The sequence below is a fragment of the Leopardus geoffroyi genome, chromosome D1 (genome assembly GCF_018350155.1).
Source record: "Leopardus geoffroyi isolate Oge1 chromosome D1, O.geoffroyi_Oge1_pat1.0, whole genome shotgun sequence".
Lineage (NCBI taxonomy): Eukaryota > Metazoa > Chordata > Mammalia > Carnivora > Felidae > Leopardus > Leopardus geoffroyi.
The window spans coordinates 15463377-15482487 of NC_059329.1; the positions used below are offsets into that span (position 1 = coordinate 15463377).

Below are 19111 nucleotides of genomic sequence, written 5' to 3' on the forward strand. Positions count from 1 at the left end.
GGTTCACCTGGGACCATTACCCCTGTGGAATTCCCCTCCCAGTTGGCACCCTGAGAGACCCGTGTATAGAACATTCTAGAAGTGTAACCCCTCGCCACTGCTCGTATTCCTCCCCAGGTGGCCCACAGACCTGGAACACCCCCTCTTCCTGTCTGTCCTGCTGTTGCATGGAGAAGCTTCAGGAGGCAACCTCCTGTGGAAAGCGCCCCTGACCAGACCTCCCCCAATTCCCGTTCACTTCTTCCATCATCACCGGTAGCTCGAGTCCACGCCCCATCTTGTGTATGGAAATACTGAATTCTATTTAGGGGTGTGGCCTGTCACATTTCATTTGTCGTCGGTGGGCCCCCATCTGGAGCAGGTGTTGCAAAGACCTTGGCCCCGGCTTGTAAGCGGCCAGGCTTTCCTGGTCTCCCTGGAACGTGTCCTCCCGCCAGCCCCTCTCTCTTTTCCCTCAGCTCTCCAAGCCCACAGGGGGTCAGTGGGGCTCTGCCCACCACCCCCAGGGGTCAGTGAGAAGAAAGCTGGAACGGTCACCGGAGACCTGGTTTATAGCTCTGGCCCTGATCCAGGCGGGCTGCGTCACCTGCACAAGTCACTGCCTTTCCCGGGGCCTCAGTTTCCCTCTCTGAAAAGGGAAGCTTGTCTGTTTTGCTAAGGATCTTCTGTGTTCAAACCTCCTGTGATTCTGCGAGGGTCGGGGGGCTTCAGGGCCTGCGGGCCGTGGAAGAAGACAGAGGACTCAGTTTGCAAATGGAACGGTGGCCTGCCTGCCTCTGGCCCCCAGACACACCCTGTTCATTTTAAACTCCACTAACGTGCTGCTGTCCGGGCTCCCCTGCCTGTTCTCTCCTCCCTGCCCTGGCATGCTTGCAGGTCCTGATGGGGGGACTGGACACTAGGTGGTGCCATGATCCTTCCCTTCCGCAGGGGAGAGTGGAAGAGGGAAGACAGGCTCCTTCTGAAATGGCCAGAGGGGACCGTGCTGCGCTGCAAGGAGGCCACAGGCATCAGGAAGTTGGGCACTGGTGGGAGAGGCAGCCTGGCACCATCTTGGGTCAAGTTGTCCATGGACGGCTGCCTGCCACCGTGGACGGGGCTGGAGGAAAGGGTACCAAGGGGCCCCACCGTCACTGTGCACCCCTCGGCCCTGGGATTCGCCAGGGTAGCACCCCAATACGTGGATGAGAATAGGCCCAGTGGGGGTCCCCAAGCCCCACGAGTGGAAAGGGCGCGGCCTGAGCTCAGCACCAAGGTCGGGAGGCGGGTAGGGAGAGAGTTGCCAAAGCCTGCGCTAGGCCCCCCGGACCTGCCCGGCCCGGCACGCTGGCGCACGTGTGAGATGGCAGGGCACATGCCGTGGTCACAGACAGCTCAGGGCATGTCTGCGGGAACCCCCAGCAGAGAGCTCCAGTAGCAGCATCCAGGGCCTGAGGCAGAAACCCAAGCGGCACCCGATCATCGCTGACCTTCAGACTTCCCGGCGCTCTCTCTCTCTCTCTCTCTCTCTGCCTTGGGAAGACAGGCTGAGTCCTCTGCCCATGGGGCTCGGGGGGCAAGAAGAGGCCTGCAGGTGGTCCTACGAAACTTCCTGCTTTAATAGGCACGGGCACCTGAGCAGTTCATTGAAAACCGGGAGAGACCAGGCTGCATTGCACCCCAGCTTGGAAGGGCGAGTTGGTCGTGGCAGGCATAGAGGAGGAGGGAGGGAGGCCAGGGAAGGAGCCATCTCTGAGGCTGGCTTTATTATTAACAGGAGGCGGCCGAGAGGTGGGAGGAGGCCATGTGCACCCAGGGGTCACACGGAGCCTGGCGCTTCCTTCAGCCGAGGGCCTGGCAGTGCTGGGGACAAAGGTCTACAACTCAGGGAAGGCTTCCCAATGACCCCAGTGCAACGGGGGCACGGCAGACTCTGAAAAGACAAAGATGGGATTTGGGCTGTGGTGGGGGCCAAAGCAGGGCCTTTTGTTTCATTCCTGATTCATCGACCTTTCTCTTCGCAGCCCTCCCTGGCTGGCCCCCTCCCCCGTCCCTCCCCAACTTACCCATCATTACAGCTCATCTTCGTTGACTTGCCTGGGGCAGGGGAGGGACAAAGACAGGTGAGAGGTCAGAGGAGGAGGTGGTGAATCCAGGGGGTCCCTGAGGTGGGGGACCCCTCTTCAAAGGCCTCAGAGACCAAAATCCTTGGCCTGGCCCTCCTTCCCATCCCCCTCCACCCGTGTCCCTGCCTCACTCAGTTACCCTGGGCAGACACCCACCGGTGTTTCTTTTTGCCCCCACAGCGGAGTCTTTTGCCTGGAAGAGAGAAAGGAGGTGAGTTTCCCTCGACCGCTCGCTTCCAAGGAGACCCTCCCTTTCCTCCCTCCCCTCCTTCTGCCAAAGCCACAGGTGACTGGTTCTCTCTTCACATATGGCGGGGCCATAAGCATTCAGGGGCCCAAGCCCCTGTCCGTCAACAAACATTTCCCGCAGTGGATCCAAGGTAGGCTGGGCACGCCGAGAGCAGTAGCCGAGCCTGGGCCATCGCGGTGCCCCCAGCACCAGGGCTGGGCACATAGTCGCCGCCCAGTAAGCTCTTGGAGGAGGACAACTGTGAGGCCAGAGCCAAGATCTCTGCTCAGGCCGGTCTGCCTCCTGCAGCTGTGTGCTCAACCACAATACGGTGCTGCCCTTGAGACACCTTCCGGATGAACTGGGGAGACCAGCCAGGTCTGCAGACCGAAGCCTTCAGATGGGATGGCACCAACCATGGGCAGGTTAGAATCCCAGGACACAGAACTGATTGCGTTTCTGGGTGTGTTTCTTCCGGTTGCAGCAAAACAAGCCAATAAGCCTTTACTAAGTGCCTGCTGTGTGCCTGCTGGGGCTGGGCTGGGGCTGGGAGATATACAAGGACCCTTCGCTCCCCCAGAACACTCTATGCCTATGCCTGAATGCTTTCTTGGCTGCCATGTCTTTGGATGATAGCCCTGGCTTTATCAGTGGGATCGTCCCCATTTAACAGATATGCAAACTGAGGCCCGAGGGGGATCCATAGTAAACTAGCAGTGGGTCCTGATGCCTCTGGCTCCCCCCATCATTTGCTTTCCAGCAGTGGGTGGGGGGCGGGGGGGGGTGGGGAGGGGTGGGGGGGAACAGCTGAACCCAGCTCTGCTTCTGATTGGCTGTGGAACCCAGAGCAAATTGGTGCACCTGCCACGGTCAGTGGTTTTCATCTATCAAATGTGATAGTCTTGACCATCCCTCAGTGTTGCCGAGAGGATTCAACGGACTGAGATGGGGGTGCCTGGGTGGCTCAGTCGGTGGAACGTCCGACTTCAGCTCAGGTCACGATCTCACGGTTTGTGGGTTCAAGCCCCGCGTCCGACTCTGTGCCGACAGCTCAGAGCCTGGAACCTGCGTCCGAGTCTGTGTCTCCCTCTCTCTCTGCCCCTCCCCTGCTCATGCTCTGTCTGTCTGTCTCTCTCTAAAATAAAGGTTAAAAAAAAAATAAACGGACTGAGATGTAGCTCATGCCAAGAAAGGAAAGTGACCGGATCTGGTCAAGGGAGGCGTCCATTGGAGGTTGGTTCCCTCCCCTTGAACCCCGCGGACACTGCAGTGTCCCAGGCTGGAAGAGCCTGCCCTCCCATCTCAGCAGTTCCTCCACTGGCCACCAGAGGACGCACGTGAGGAAAAGGGAACTTGCTCTGGGTGGTCCAAGGACCAAGTAGGGAGGCATCCCGGGGTGCCTCTGTCTATCAGGGCGTCGGTCAGTTCCCACATCCTGCATGGGGCAATGGAGGCGAGCGGAAAGACTCATTTCCCTTCTGGGATCTGGGAAGGGAGTGAGAGGGCTTTCCCCCACCCCCACCTGGGGAACCAGTGCCCAGTGGCTTTGAGAAGAGATGAGGCTCTATGCCGCGCCTCCCCCCGGCCCCGCCAGCATGAGGCCAGCCCCACTCACTGAGGATGATGATGAGCCCCACGACAAAGGCCAGGGCAGCAAAGATCAGGCCTCCATTGCGGACGGTCTCGTAGTCTGAGGAAGGAGAGGGCAAGGAGGTGGGATGGGTCGCCCCAGGCACCCCTCCCCACAGCCCACCCCAGCAGGAGCCCCATGCTAACAGGGGAAGATGGGGGAACATAACTGGGGGATGCCGGGACCCGGGCATCCGTGCGTGGTGGCCAGAAGAGGGGCCGAGGAGGGACCCACCAGGCCTACCGTAGTAGAATGGGTCCACATCCCCTTTGGGGTTGCCACCTGCAGAGAGAGCCAGAGGCAGGGTGAGCGTGTCGCAGGAGCCGTGGAACTCACATCCGTCCCATCCGTCAGCCCCAAGTGGCCAAGTGGGCAAGAGGAGGCTGGCGGGCCTCAAACGCCACTGCCAACGGGGACATCTGTCCTAGGCTGCTTCAGATAGAGTCACCTTGGGGCCAAATACCAAGCATCCAAAGCAGAGCTCTGTGCTGCCTGTGGGGACCTCTGGACACCCTGGGGGGTCGGCTCTTTCCTCTCTTTGCTTCCTACAGTAGTAAGCAAGGCCGAGGGAGACATCTCCCATTAGACTCACCTCCACGTGACTTCTTAGTCCCTCTCCATGTGACTACTGAACGCCTAGCAGATGCCTAGCGACATTCATGCAACGAATGGAGAGGCCCTTAACATTCACGGAGCAGAAGGGGAAAACCGAGGCCCAGTCTGGAGACTTGTTTAAAGTCCCCGCGAAAGTTCAAAGCAGAACTGGGTCTTGAACTCAGGTTTCTAGATTCTTCTCGCTTACGTTTCTATCCTCAACGGGAAGCAAATCCTTTGAAGAGACATTAATATATAGTGTTTACCACGTGCCAGGCCAAGGCTAACAAAACGTTAGCTCATTTAGCCCTCAAACAACCCTATGAAGCATTAATATTATTCCAATATAATCCATAAGAGGATGGAGGTACTGAGGGGTTAGGTCACAGGCCATAAAGGGGGACAGCTGGCATTTGAACCCAGGCAATAGGTTGCCAAGAATCGAGGTGCTTAACCCCTTTGCTACATTGCCTCTCAGATGGTCAGAAGGAACAAGATGTTTCAAGGTCAAGTATGGTCCGGTCCCTTGCCTCCTGTGGTGTTTCCCCACCAGGGGTGGAGCTCTGCCCCCCAGCCCCGTAAACAGAGCACGCTTGTCTTTGGGCAGCCGGGGGACACCTGGCCAGAGCTTTGCTGCCATGGCTGAGGGTGGCCCCTCTGTCCTGCCCTGCTCCAGCCCCTTCTGGGCGGTAAGTAAGCCGTGCGTAAGGTAGAAGGAAGGCACAAATCGTCACCTCCAGTGGCGTGTTGCACCGTGCCCTGGGTCACGGTGGGGGGCTTTGGGGCCTGGTGAGCCGGGTTATCCCCAGGGCAGCCTCCCTGGCCAGGCGGGGTCAGTGCCTGGGCCTACGGGGGTGACTGCGGGGCCCGATCCTGCCCTCCTGCAGGAGCCCACCAAGGTTGTCTCCCAGGATCCGGTTCGGGTCTTGTTCAAGGTCACCTGGGGGGTGAGCGCCAGAGCCACGACTGGCCTGGCGGCTCCCCTCACCACATCAGGAAACCATCCATTTGGTGAGCCCACCCCGCCCAAAGCCCTCATCTTTCCTAGGTCTGGCTCAAAGCCCACCGTGGTCAACAGAGGCCCCTGTTAGCCTCCAGGCCCGAATCGCCCCCATGGCAGGATCCTTCCAGGGGTGTCCCAAACTTGAGGGGCTCTCACCCCAAAGCCAGCCTGGCCCCCTCCACCTCCTGCTCCGAGCTTGGATAGTCCCCCAAGATGCATTGTACCAGGATAGGTGCATGCCGGGAGGCCGAGACAGAAGCTCACCCTCACCCCCACCCCCCAGCGCCTCCCTGGCCCCCGAGGCTCTGCCTTGAAGCAGAGTTAAGGCAGGATCCTCTTTTCAAAGAAATTGTTTCGAAAAAATCCTCTTAGGATTGGGTGGCAAGGGTGGGGGAGGGGCGCCGGGGACTCTGGAAGGCAGGGGGCAAGGGTGCAACTCATCCCTCCAAAGGTGGCCCAAGGAGAGACCACCTGCTTCGCACACGTTCGCACACACTCACCGTCGTCCGCCAACAGCCCTGCCATTTCCCTAGCGGCCAGGGCTGGTCTCCTCTGCCCTCTTCTGCCTCTGCTTCGGGGAGAGTGCCGGGCCGTGGGGTAGCCAGGGGTGAGGTGGGGGCATTAAACATTAACAGTGCTGGGTAATATTTACCCCAGTCACAAGAGAAACCCTAGTGTGAGCGGAGGGGCTCCCTCCGAGGCACGAGGAGGTGAGGGGGCAGGCAGGGGCAGGGAGGGGCTGGCTGGGCTCCCAAATCCTCCCAAAGGAAATTTCCAGAGACGGGGCGGGGAGAGGTAGACCGGAGACGTCGTGGCTGGGGCTGTGGCGACGGGGAAGTGGCACTTTCAAAGTTACGTTCAGTGGGTTCTACAGCTTGGGGGACGATGTCACGGGGCCCCCAGAGGCCCCCAACCCCAGCAGCCGCCCACCTCACCAACCACCGTGGAGATCACTGTTGCAGCTGCTATTTCTTACCCTGCATTCAGGGCTCCCCTGAGGGGGTCCCGAGGTGCCCGCCCCTCTCCCACCTCAAGGCCCGCCCCGAGCCCACCGTGCGTTCACACCCCCCCCCACGCCTGCCCACTCCTGTTCTTTCCCTCATCCATCAAAACTGCCTCTAGCAGCTCGCACCTCAGCCAGAAAGGCTCCAGCCATCCCTCACTAATCTCTCTCTTCCTGCCGCCTCTGGCATTTTCCTCCTACAATCCAGTTGCTTCCACACCAGCTGCCCAGGTTGCACGTAGGCTCCTTCAAGGAAGGGGCCAAGTCCTGCCACGGGGAGAGCGTCTTGCCTTTATAATTTACAAAGCGCTTTCCTAATTATTATTTCCTTGTGCCTTGTGTGAGCTCCCATTTTACAGATGAGGCATCTGAGGCACAGAGAGGGTAGGGCCCTGGCCCGAGGACACACAGCCAGTGATGGGCAGAGTGGAGAATGACAGGCAGGCCTTAGGCTTTAGGGGTCAGGTGCTTCCCCACACCTCTGAGGCTGCCTCCCCACTCTGTGGTGGCCTCCTTCGCCTCGGGGACCCCAGGGCTGGGTACTCCATGGCTGTTCACATTCCCAGCTAAGTTCTAGTTCACCGCACTGGCCTCCAGAAGAGGCTGATGCTCCATGGGGCCAAGGGACCCAAGCCTGCAGTCAGTGTCCACCAAGGAGGGGCTGGTCCTTCCAAAGAAAAAGAACCCATGTTTTAATCCTCCTTGAGCGGCTGTAGGGGGTCAAAGTTTGAGTTCATTTCCTGGCTCCTCTACCTGCTAAGTAAATGACCCCTGTCGAGTTCCTGAACCTCTCTGTGCCTCAGTCCTCTCGTCTGTAAAATGGGACTGTTCCCTACCTGAGGGATTTGTGGTGAGGAGAAAGGGAGAAAATGCATGTAGGGAGCCGGGCACGGGACCAGATACACAGCAAGTGTCACTATTGTCACTGTCGGATTTGTGCCGACTAGAGAAATAAACGGCATTGACCTTTTGTTGAACGTCAGCTGCTGGACACAGGAAAGCCAACTCCCCTCCAGTGAAAATTAGCACGGGGTGAGACGGAGAGAGAATGTCATGACCTCGCAGACCAGGAGCCCCGACACCCATCCAGCAACCTTCAGCTTCCAGAACCAAGCGATGGATATTCATGAGAATATTACAACCCAGCTCATGCTCAGTAGGGGCCGACCATGTGTCAGGCTCTTTAAACGCACTGTCCCACTGAGTGCGCGGTTGCAACGTTCTACAGGTGAAGAAACTGAGGCTGGTCATTTGCTCCTTGTAACGGCCCCTGGAGGTGGCCGGGGAGGTGCCGTGTCTCCCACTGGGCAGCCCAAGAAGACCGAGGGGCATGGAGGTTGAGGGATTTAACCGAAACCTCCCATTAGTAACAAAGCCAGGGCTAGAAAGCCAGACCCCCAAGGCTGGGCTCCCAAAGCTACCGTCACTCTCCCACACAAGACACCGGTGCCCTTTCCTACACATTCTCCTGGCATCTTGGCGCATTTTGTCTGTCTCCGTAAGTTATTGCGGATCCCATCTGGAATAAGGGGTAAAAAAAATAGGTGGAAAGTTAGATAGATGATAGATAGATAGACAGGGGAAAGAGTGAGAGATGGTTTCAGACAAAAGGGGAAGTTGGAAAAACAAGTTGTCATCTGCATTTGTAACTCTGATGTGCAAGGCCCTGTTGTAAGCAAGTCATGAAAATCAAGTCACATAATCATCGCAGCTCTGAGGTCAGGGAAGTATTATGATCATCCCCATTTTATAGATGAGGAAACTGAGGCACAGAGAAGCTTAATACCTTGCCAGAGGTCAGGCAGCTAGGAAGTGGGGAAAGCAAGATTTAAACCCAGCAGCCTGGCTTTAGAATTCCTGCAGATGAACAGGTGGAGAGACAGAAAGGGAGGCTTCGGGACCAGCTGTCTTCCCAGCCCCAGCGGCACAGAGATGCTCAGAGTAGAGATCACCACGTGCCCAGGACTCCACCTTGAGATGCCCTTGTTTAGAAACGCTGCCTGTCCTCGCTTCTGCTCCCCCCACCCCCCCCCCCCGCACTTCTGGGGAGCAGGTGGTGCCCCTGAACGTGATGAGGTAGACCCCTGCATCCGAGTCTGAGCAGGTGGGAGGCATGGGGTTGAGGGGACTCACCCAGGTACCACCTGTCCATGGCAGGAGCTGCCGGCTGTGTCCTCGGTGGGAGAGAGCCGTGACGTGCTGGTGGCCAAGGGCCTGGATGGAAAGTGCGGCCCTCCCTCCCTCCGCGCCCCTGGCGAGCCCAAGCCCACAGGCAGGAAGAGATAGAGTCAAGGAGGAGGGACTGACAGGGGAGCCCTCACCTCGTGCCTGCCTGCCCCTTGGGGCGGGCTGGGGCGGGGATCCACGTGAGACATTCTCTGAACTCCACCGGGCACCCGAGGAAGGGGGGAAGCTGGGAGCCACAGCAAAGCGAGCCACAGCCATCGGCCCCTGTGTGCCCGGGAGAGAGGCCACAGCCAGTGCCCTCCAGGCTGCCCAGGGTGCCTGCAAAGGTCACTGAGGGAGATACTCGGGGCCATTTGGGGATCCCTGTAAGCCTTCACTCAGCTGAGCCTCCTGTGTCCTTAGGTAGTAGGCGGAGAAGGGAAGCAGCTGGGGGCCCGGGGGCCGGGTGGAGGAGCCTGCCCTTTCTCAGCTGGGCCCCCTCTCATAGCTCCCGGGGACTTCCCGCAGGCTGTGACGTCAGACCTGCCCACCCCACCTCAGCGGCCCAGCCGGAGACAACAGCAGCCCTCACGAGGCCTCGGGGAACGGCCGGAAGACAGCACTTCTGGTCCCAGGGAGATAGATACAGGGGGCCTGTCCCCAGCAGGAGCCAGGAGCCCACACAGGAGATACAGAGCAGCCCCCCAAGCTGGCTCTCCACCAAGTCTCTGTTCCCTGGCTCCAGTCAGAGGGCAGCCTGCCTCTCTGTCCCTCCTTAGCCATATCTCCTGCCCCGAGGGGACGACTGACGACCCTGCCCCATGCGAGAGCCACCTCCAAGCTAGAAGACCCCGGGGGGGAAATGGAGAACCGGGGGCCTGGAGGGGCGTGACCTGGAGGGGCTGAGGTCTGTCCTGAGGGCCCTGCTCGGGGGGGCCGAGCTGCTCCCACGACCAGGCTGTGACACACGTTCCCAAGGGGAAACCTGCACACTCAGACAGCTCAGGGCTGCCGAGCAGAAATTCCCCAAGCGGGGCGCTTCGGGAGATTCATACATCTCGGGGTTAGATGACATTTCAGAAGCTACCTGGTCCAAACACATTGGTGGTTCAGAAAAGTGAAGATCGCAGCCGGAAGTCCCTTCCCACCCTCCCCCAAACACACACACGGACTCAGTCTGCGTTACCTACCAGACCCTAATGCAGTGAAGGAAGGCGTCTGGATCCCAAAAGGAGACCCTGTGTCATGAACTCGCTAACTGGAAAGAACCTCCAAAGTCATCCCGCCCATCCCCATCACTTACAAAGGGTTCGCGCTCCTACTCCAACCCTCTGAGGGCTCGGGATGTAAACCAAACTCCTTTCTTTTACGACACTCCTTAATCTGGCCCTAACGACCTCTTTGACCTTGACTCCAACGTTCCCGCCTTTTCTCTCACCTCCAGCCATACCAGTCTCCTTGATGGTCTCCTAACCCTCCAGGCATGCTCCTGTCTCAGGACCTTTGCACTGACTGTTCCCGCTTCCTGAACACTCTTCCTCCAGAGAACTTCTGGCTAACCTTGCTCACATCGTTCTTCATAGATTGACTCAGAAGATCCTTCCTGACATCCCCATCTAAAATTTCACACTCTAAGGGGCAGGCACCTGGGTGGTTCAGCCGGTTAAGCATCCAACTCTTAATTTCAGTTCAGGTCATGATCTCACGGTTTGTGAGTTCAAGTCCTGCGTCAGGCTCTGCCCTGACAGTGTGAAGCCTGCTTGGGATTCTCGCTCCCTCTCTCTGCCCCTCCTCTGCTCGTGCTCTTTCTCTGTCTCTCAAAATAAATAAATAAAGCTTTAAAATACATATATTAAAAATAAAATAAAAATAAAAATAATAGGGGCGCCTGGGTGGCGCAGTCGGTTAAGCGTCCGACTTCAGCCAGGTCACGATCTCGCGGTCCGTGAGTTCGAGCCCCGCGTCAGGCTCTGGGCTGATGGCTCGGAGCCTGGAGCCTATTTCCGATTCTGTGTCTCCCTCTCTCTCTGCCCCTCCCCCGTTCATTCTCTGTCTCTCTCTGTCCCAAAAATAAATAAACGTTGAAAAAAAAAATTTTTTTTAATAAAATAAAAAAAATAAAAATAATAAAATTTCACACCTACCCTCTGCAACATCTCAAATCCCTTCTTAGTCGTTTTGTTTTGTTTTGTTTCTCTCTGGCACTTACCATATCTGGTGAGTTACCAATTATTTTCCTCATCGTTTTCTGGTCTTTCTTCCAGCTAAAAGTTGAGCTCCAGGAGAGCAAGGATTTTTTTTTTTTTTTTTAATGTTTATTTTTGAGAGACACAGAGACAGAATGCGAGTGGATTGGGGCAGAGAGAGAGGGAGACACAGAATCTGAAGCAGGCTCCAGGCTCCGAGCTGTCAGCACAGAGCCCGACCCGGGGCTCGAACCCACGAATCGTGAGATCATGACCTGAGCCGAAGTCGGACGCTCCACCGACTGAGCCGCCCAGGCGCCCCTGGAGAGCGAGGATTTTTGTTTGCTGTGTTCATTCGTCGATTCCCAGTGCTTAGAAAAGGACCTGGCCTGTGGCAGGCCCCTGGCGTTGTTCAGCGAATGAGTTAAGTCCCAGAGGTGAAATCCTTTCTCTAGGGGCACAGGTGGGTCCCGACCTTGCCTACCGCAGCCTCCTTCTCTGAAATCACTTGCTCTGTAAGAGGCGGCAGGAACTAGGGAGCCCCCACGGAGAGACAGTGGGTGGCCAGCAACCCCCACACCTTGCCAGCACCTCCCCCGGAGTCCTCCTCCGGGAGATCCCACCCCCAGCTCTACGCCCGGAGCCCTGCGGGCGATTTTGATGACAGTGTTTATTTCTCCTCTCGGGGGAAGGCCGAGGCCGAGTCAGGAAGGTCCACCCTTTCTTGCTCACACCCAAGTCCTCCCTCAGACTTCTCCTCCGCCTCCAGCTGAGGTCATCGGCCTGGCTGACACTGGGGACAGGGAAGTCCCCCTCTGAGACGCCCTGCTCTTCATCAGGGAGCCCCCGGCTCCTTCCGCCTGCGGCCAGCGGTCCGCACCACGCTCGAGCCCCTTTGCACCCCCCGCTCTTCACTGTGGACTCTGTGATGCTTGGGGAAGGTCACGTCTCCGGGTCTCCTTCTTCCCGTCTGTAAAACGGGGTGGCAGCACCTACCTTGCGTGGTCGTTGTAGGAATTGAGAGGATGCGGGTAAAAGGCCTGACCAAAGAAAGCCCTAATAAATGGTCGCTTCGCTATCCTCACCTGAAATGGCCTTCCAGGAGGCAAGCACGCTCACTGGAATCCCTGCCCCGGGCTCAGTCCCCTGAAGCAGGCTCCCAGAGCCCCTCCCCCTCCTGCCCCTCAGCACAATCTCTGCCAGCCACCCCAGCCCCAGGACCTCCAGCCTTCCTTCCCACCCCTTTGCGACACCTACACAGCATTGCTGGTCGCTGCTGGGGTCGGGGTCGGCTGCATTTCTTTTCGTCTTTCTCGGGATACGGAGCCAAAGGGGGTGGGAGTCCCGGAAAGGTTCCAGGGCAGGCAAAGACCTCCTAGCCTCCCTCCCTTCCTCTGAGTATTCATTCCAGGCTGGAGCCAGAGGGGGCCTTCCAGCCATCCACTGCCTTCCTCCCAAGCCCCACAGATCAAGGCGATCTTCGGGAGGTATGAGGAGGTAGCCCCGAGTCCCGGGTCCCTCTTCTAGCACTGTCACACCCAGTGGGACAATGTCCTTGGTCGCCATGCCTCAGTCTCCCTTGTCTTCCCCAGGCAGCCTTCCACCCGTGCCCTGAATCTTCAGTCTCAGGGCAGGAGTCTGGGTGGTCGCTCTGGAGATGGTAAGATAAGGAGGTGGCACGCTGGAGCATCAGCTGAGCACTCTCCGCCTGGGGCTCCCCCTCCACCAGCCTTCCCAAGATGGGGTTCTCCGGCTCCACCGTCCCTGCGTGTCTAGGGGCTGCACGTCAGAGTGCGCAGCCCCGGCCTCGAGGTCCCCAGCCAATCCTCCTGGTGTTGGCTCCCAGCTGGAAAGAAGCCAGAAACCACTAGAAAGCTCTGTTTCCGGGCTGGGGTCGGTCTTCAGCTGCATGGCATGCACGGCCCCTTGGCAAGGAAGGTGGCAGCTCCCAGGACCCATCTGTGCTGCCCAGAGTTCCTGAACCCCAAGGAGTGTGGGTTCCTGTCTCCTGCTGTAGCCTCAGACGCCAGGGTCACCGGGGTCTTATAAGGCGAGGCCAGGGGAGGTGGGTCCTGGAGGGTCCATTCCTTAAGTCTTGGCTTCAGGATGACCTGAGGCGTGGGGCACACAGGTCGTGGGAGCTGCCAAAGGGCAATGTACTGTGAGAGTCAAGGTCACCGAAGCTTTCTGCTCCCTGAGCTGGCAGGGGATGGGGACGTCCACTTCTGTTTCTACAGCTGGTGACGAGGGCAAACCTGTTTGACCCACCTCTCCCACAGTGAATACCCTGGAGAGAAATGCATTCTTGACTTTTCTCAGAACTCAAGTCTGGGCTTGACCTAGACTAGAGGCTATTCTCCCCAGCTGCAGTCTTCACCTCCTGGTAACCCCATTCCCCCTTATCTCTGAAAAATAGCTCCAGGCTCACCACCTCCAGGAAGACCTCCAGGAGCAAGCCCACCCTCTCTGCTCCTGCCTTTCCTCCACAACCTTCTGGATTACACGGGCATGGCCCAGATGGCTCATATCTGGCTTGATAATCATCTTTGTCCTTCATTTGGCCGAGTCTGGCCTGTGCCAGGCCTCAGCTCTTGGTGTCTGTTAAATGTCAGTCTGGTGGCCAGAAATCCCTCCTCGGTAACATTCCGTCCACTTCATGGTTCTCGATAGTTCTGAAGAGCTTCTGCCTCCTTGATCTGCTCTGTTCCTTCCAGTGGCTCAGCCAAGCAGGTTTTGTGGTCCCCATCTCACAGAGGAGGAAACAGCAGTGTTACGGAGGCAAGTCAGAACTCAGGCCCAGGTCTCACGGAAGGGCCACCCTGCTTTCAAAGAAAGGATGCATAGGGAAATGGATGGTAGTAAAAATATTAACAACACAATACCCACATGTAGACTCTTCAGAGGGTTTGCATGCCCGTCGTATCACTTTGACCTTGGGAGGGAACAAGATAGGGATCGGTGGACCCATCGCCCAGGTGAGGAAACTGAGGCTTCCGTGGCTTTCTCAGGGTGATAACTGGGGCCCAGCTTACCCTATGGCTAGGAAGCCTTTCATTTTGCACAGTGACAGAGGCGCCGGCGTCTGCCTGAGCTCGCACAGCTAGAGAGAAGAGGGGAATGCCAGAGAATGTCCTGAGCCTCCTCCTCCTCCACCGGCCTGCCTCCGAGCCTGGCTCTGAGGCCGGATCCCACTCCTCTGAGCAGTGCGGGAGACCCTCCCCGCAACAGCCCCGACCAGCCCACGTCCTCCATGATGTCCCACCCAGCATCACCGGCTCTGCCGTCCCTGCCTTGGCAGGTGCCCCATTATTGTGCAAGCAGGCACAGGGCTGGAGCCGGCTCCATAAAATCAACAACCGGTTGGCTTGAGCTGGCTGTCTCTGCCCCCCTGGAGTTCAGCTGTGACAGCAATGAATCACACTAATGGTGAGAGGTGACATTCTTCCTCTTCGTGGCCCGGAGACAGGTATTTCCAAAGCCTCTCCCCTGGCTCAGGTAAACACACCTGATCTCTCTCTCTCTCTCTCTCTCTCTCTCTTTCTCTCTTCTGCTGGGGACAAGGTGGGGTGAACCAGATAGAGCTGGACCGCTCTCCCACCCTGGCTTTGCCCGGCCACCCCTGCCAGCCCATGATCCCTGGGAAGGCAGAGCCCTCCTCCCCAGAGGAAGGAGAGAAAGAGCCCAGTGACCTTGGCATGTGCTTCAGCCTGGCATCCCCCTCACCCACCCCACCCTCCCTGCTGCTTGCACTCTGCCTCTGACTCTCTTCCAAGAACAATTTGGCAAGTTCCAATCCACAACCTGCAAAACAAAAAACCCCAGAATGGTAGGGAGGGCCACAGCCTGGGGGACCAGTAGGCAGAATGGCCTATTTTTATGTGGTGTTAAATAACACAAACACCTCTGTGCGCAGACTTGAAAATCTTTGGAGTGGGATCCCTGGGGAGGGGGGGGCAGTAGTTGGGAGGTAAAGCGTGCAGGACACCTGAGATCACTGTCCGAGGCCAGGGGATTCAGCATTCCCTTCTGGGAAATGGCACAACTGGTCAACTTTCCCATATAACCAAGTTATACAGTTCCTGTATCCAACCAAATGACAGACCTCAGTCACCTGGCTGGGGACGAAGTGGACAGGTAGACAGTCCTGCCAGCACCGAGCACTGGTCCAGAAGGAAGACACACACTAAACAGCAATCCGTGCCTGGATTCTGGAGTCTTCTTCCCTGGCCCTGCAGTGCTAGTCCAGAGAGGGGGAAGGGGCTCATCCATGTGGGGGGGAGGGAGGGGAGGGGGAGTGGAGTCCTCAACCGGAGCCCGGACCTGGCCAGATTAGGCTGTCCTGGGCAGATTCGCAGAGTCCATTTTTGCCCGGAGGGTCTTGAACACTTCCAGATGGACAGCCACTCCGGTTGGGGATTGTCACAGCGGAGGGAGCCCAGGACTCCCTCACACGAGGCCAAGTTCTGCCTCCTCTCACGTACACCTGATGGGCCTAAGCCCTTTCCTCTGCAGCACAGAGTGAGCCGGGCTTGGAGCTGGGCGGGCCCGGGCTGGACTTTGGCTTTGCCCCTCGGAGCACAAACTCAGGCCAGTCCCACCGAGCCACAGTGACCCCATCTGTAAAATCAGGAGACCATCAGGTAGTGCCGTGAGTTCTGAACGAGTTGATCTATGTGACATCGTCCGCCCCGTGTTTGGTAATAGCATGTGCTCGATGTATTAGCTGCTTTATTTAGTTATGAATAATAATATTGCCATCATTTCGATCACCAGTTCCTTTGACTATTCGTTACGTGTCTTGTTTCCAGGCCACAAGACCCTCCCCAGAGCACAGGCTAAGTAGCGTATGCCCTGAAGGGCCAGCCGGGCTCCAGATGTGGTCACACCGTGCCAGGCGATCCTCTCCCTGCCCCTGGATGTCAGCCCTCCCCTGCAGAAGGAAGCCAGGCCACATGGCGTGCCAGAGAGAGCTTTGGTGACAGAGAGCCTAGGCCGGGTTCCTAGCCCCTCCATTTCGCAGCCGCGTGACCTCAACCAGTCACAAACATTTCAGAGAATCTCTAAAGTGTGAACATCCTACCCACCTCAGAAATGAGACTGGGTTGTCCGGGGGAAAGATGAGCGGGCGCTGAGAGTCTGGCAAAGAAGGGAAAACTATTTTCTAGAATGCCCTAGAGTTGATAACATGATTACTATGAGAAAAACCCGAATCTCCCCCATTATACTTCCTCATACTTATTTTTAGAGTTCAAGGTTTTATTTTTAAGAATGAAGGTGGGGAGGTACCCACCATCTTTTGTGTTCCTGGGGCCCCGGAGGGTCTTCATCCGGCCAAGCTCTGAAATTGCTGCCAGCCTTGTAATTCCCTGACCCGTGAGTGTTCCCACAAATGGTGCTCATTAGCTGACTTAACAAACTTGCGGTGTGACCGGAGATGGTGTAGCCTCCGCGATCACGGAGTTGACAATGTGGAGCTTGATCTCAGCGATAAGTCCCAGGTCTTTTCAAAGACCTGGGGGGACACAGGGCAAAGGCAGGTGCAGAAGTGTCCCGGGGGCAGCCAGGGGGGTGACTGGACCCCCGAGTCCCTCAGGACCTGCACCTGCCAATTCTGCAGCCCTAAACTACTCACAGACTCTAGACGGACTCTGAAGATTTGGGGGGGGGGGCGGGGTGAAGGTGTTCCAGGCACTCTTACCTTAGAACGAGACATAGTCCTTGTCCACTAGGAACCGTCTCAGATAAAGACACACAAAGCACGTAGAGAGGACGGTGAGCAGCAGCGACCTCGGGGAGAATCAGGCTGCATCTGTGTTTATTTGGCCAACAGCACTTTTCCAAAGACTGAATTGCAGTGTCTTTGGGAGGACACTGTGGGTGACCCCTGGCCCCTATGAGCCACTATGGACACCATCCACGTGGCCTCCACAGTTTTGTATTTTTTTTTTTTTTAAGTAGCCTTCATACTCAACATGGAGCCCCATGCAGGGCTTGAACCCACGACATGCGTAAGGTTCAGGTCCTGCCGCGGGCGCACCGACCCAGGAGCAGGGGGAGGTGGGAGGAGGAAAGGGGGGAAGGGGTCCAGGGGGAGGGGAGGAGCTAAGCTGGACCAAACAGCTCGGCCGCCTCTTCAGCTGTCACCGCCTCCCTCTGACCAAGGACCCTTCAGCCCTACAAACGCTCCAGCTCTCTGACACAAAGGAAAGCACTTCAGAGCCACTAGGAAACAAATGGTGTTTTATTCCCTTTTGTTGTGGAGAGGATCGATCACAGCACGGAGGACAGCGGCCCGGTCAGGCGGCACGTCTGGTTGGATGCCACGAGAACACAATGGATGGGAGGGGCGGGGTCTGCTTGGATTTTCCATTCTGTATGACCTTCGACCTCTTGGCAGTTCCCTCCGCAGCAGGGCTGTGCCCACCTGCCCCGGGTCTCTAAGCCACGTGTAGCCACTGCACTTGCCGCTCTAACCAGTAACAGGTGGAGCAAAGGGCTTGGGAGCCATCGCTGCTCCCTGACCAACGGGACGCGGGCAGAGAAGCACAGGACGCCTCCTCTCCCTGCTGCTTTGCGGGCCCCGACAGAATGGAGCCCCTCAGCCACTGCCTACCAGAGACCTCATTCAGGGACAGGAGTCTGAGTCCAGAAGAGCCGGGCTATAGCTGGGAGCTGGGAAGCAGGGAAGGTAGGAGAGAGGAGCAGGGTTCCAGAGCCCATGGGGTTATTGCTGAGAAGATATGCAGGGGGCACGTTCCCCAGGGGCAGACTAGAAGCCCGGGGCCCGGGATCCCGGGCTGCTCTGCGACGGTGCCGGGCAGATGAGGACCCCGGGGTGGAAGCCCCAAGAGGGAAAGGACCGTGGAAGGGGCACAGCCTGCCTGGAGGCAAAGCTGCGCTCACCAGCTCCTGGCCGTGAACCTCCCGATTGCCAAGAGACCCTCAGAACAGACCTGGGTCTAGACTAGAATACAGAAGCAAGGTTCTTGTGAATGAAGTGAAGAGAGGCCAAGAAAAATGATCACGGAGGTGATGTAAACCTTCCCAAGTCCCGAGACAACTGGAGACCCCCCCCCACACCCCCCTAGCCCTACACCCACCCCCAAATCAAGAGAAGGGACTGGCCTCTCAGGGAAAAAGCGGACTCCCGGGAGTGGGAGATGATGGGGGTGGGGGCCACAGGGGAGCAGGGAGGGGCTGACGGTGACATGGCTCAGCACCCACCCGGGGAAAGCGAGTTCAGGGTCACTAAAATACAACATCATCCACAAACAAGCAGCCACAGAGATCACAGTCATCAAACACACACAGACACGTCACAGGACGTGGACGAGACCGCGGGCTGCGGGCAGGAGAGGCGGGTGTCAGTTGCATCGTTAAGTTGAGGATCGTGTTCCAGGGGACGGCGAAGGGGCAGGGGGATACACACACACTCTTGGCTTCTCCTGGGGAAAGATCTGCTGCTGAAGTGGCCGGTGTTCTTAAGCATCAACACTTGCGTCTAAAGGTTCAAGCAGCTCCTTTCAGGTTCTGGGAGCTAAATGGGGAGAGAATCCAAATTAAAACTCCACTCTGCCTCCTTTCCGGCGTCTTTACTGGCTGTCTCCCTGCCTTAACGCAGCGCCTGTGCCCCCCTGAAACTCGCAGGAGACCCACTCGGAGCTCACATCCCCCGGTGACACAGGAGGACGAGGCTGAAATGCAGGGAAAGGGGGAGGGGCCTGGGAGGGGGAGGGGGGCCCAGGGAAGCGCTTCTCCCAGGAAGGCTAGAACCTGATAGACATGGGAAGAAAATTGTTAAACCCGGGGTTTCTATTTCAGGACACCCCCAGTCGTTGCTCACAATCCCGAGACCTAAGAGAACAGGGTTTTTGAGGAAGTCCTAGTTTAGGAAAAAAAGCAAAAAACAAAAAACAAAAAAACCCAAGCCTCCTTCCCTTGAGCCTCCCCCGACTTGAGCCAAGATCGGACCTGCCAGTGGCCATGAATGGACAGAACCCCGAGCCACCAGCTAGGACACCTGACTCCTGGATTGGCATCTAGGGCCACCTCGTGTGTAGGAGATCACCGACCTTCCCAAGCCCCGTCTAGGAGATGGACAAACTGAGCCCCGCGCTGCCCACCCACGAGGCTGTTGTGGTAACACGATCTTGGATAGCTGTTCTCTCTGACCTGTTTCTTCATCTATAAAGTGG

At 57.6% G+C, this 19111-nt stretch overlaps 2 protein-coding genes across 8 annotated transcripts in view; both read right to left on the reverse strand.

Moving 5' to 3' along the window:
• Positions 1-1718: 1718 nt before the first annotated feature.
• LOC123600722 (sodium/potassium-transporting ATPase subunit gamma-like) lies at positions 1719-8856 on the reverse strand. 2 transcript variants are annotated; one of them, XM_045482974.1, is made up of 6 exons: positions 8698-8856; positions 4208-4246; positions 3950-4024; positions 2262-2298; positions 2046-2076; positions 1719-1912 (listed from the first exon to the last, which is right to left on the reverse strand). In XM_045482974.1, exons 1-5 carry the CDS (start codon positions 8714-8716, stop codon positions 2052-2054), a joined length of 195 nt encoding a protein of 64 aa, XP_045338930.1. In that variant the 5' UTR covers positions 8717-8856; the 3' UTR covers positions 1719-1912; positions 2046-2051. The 2 variants fall into 2 exon arrangements, with proteins under 2 accessions (XP_045338930.1, XP_045338929.1); XM_045482973.1 differs by lacking the exon at positions 8698-8856 and adding an exon at positions 6062-6183.
• Positions 8857-17139: 8283 nt separating this feature from the next.
• FXYD6 (FXYD domain containing ion transport regulator 6) overlaps positions 17140-19111 on the reverse strand; it is a 31483-nt gene continuing 29511 nt past the window's right edge. For all 6 annotated transcript variants that reach the window (XM_045482967.1, XM_045482971.1, XM_045482972.1 and 3 more), the window contains exon 8: positions 17140-18453. The gene's annotated coding sequence lies outside the window, so the exon portion shown is untranslated. The remainder of the gene's footprint in view (positions 18454-19111) is intronic.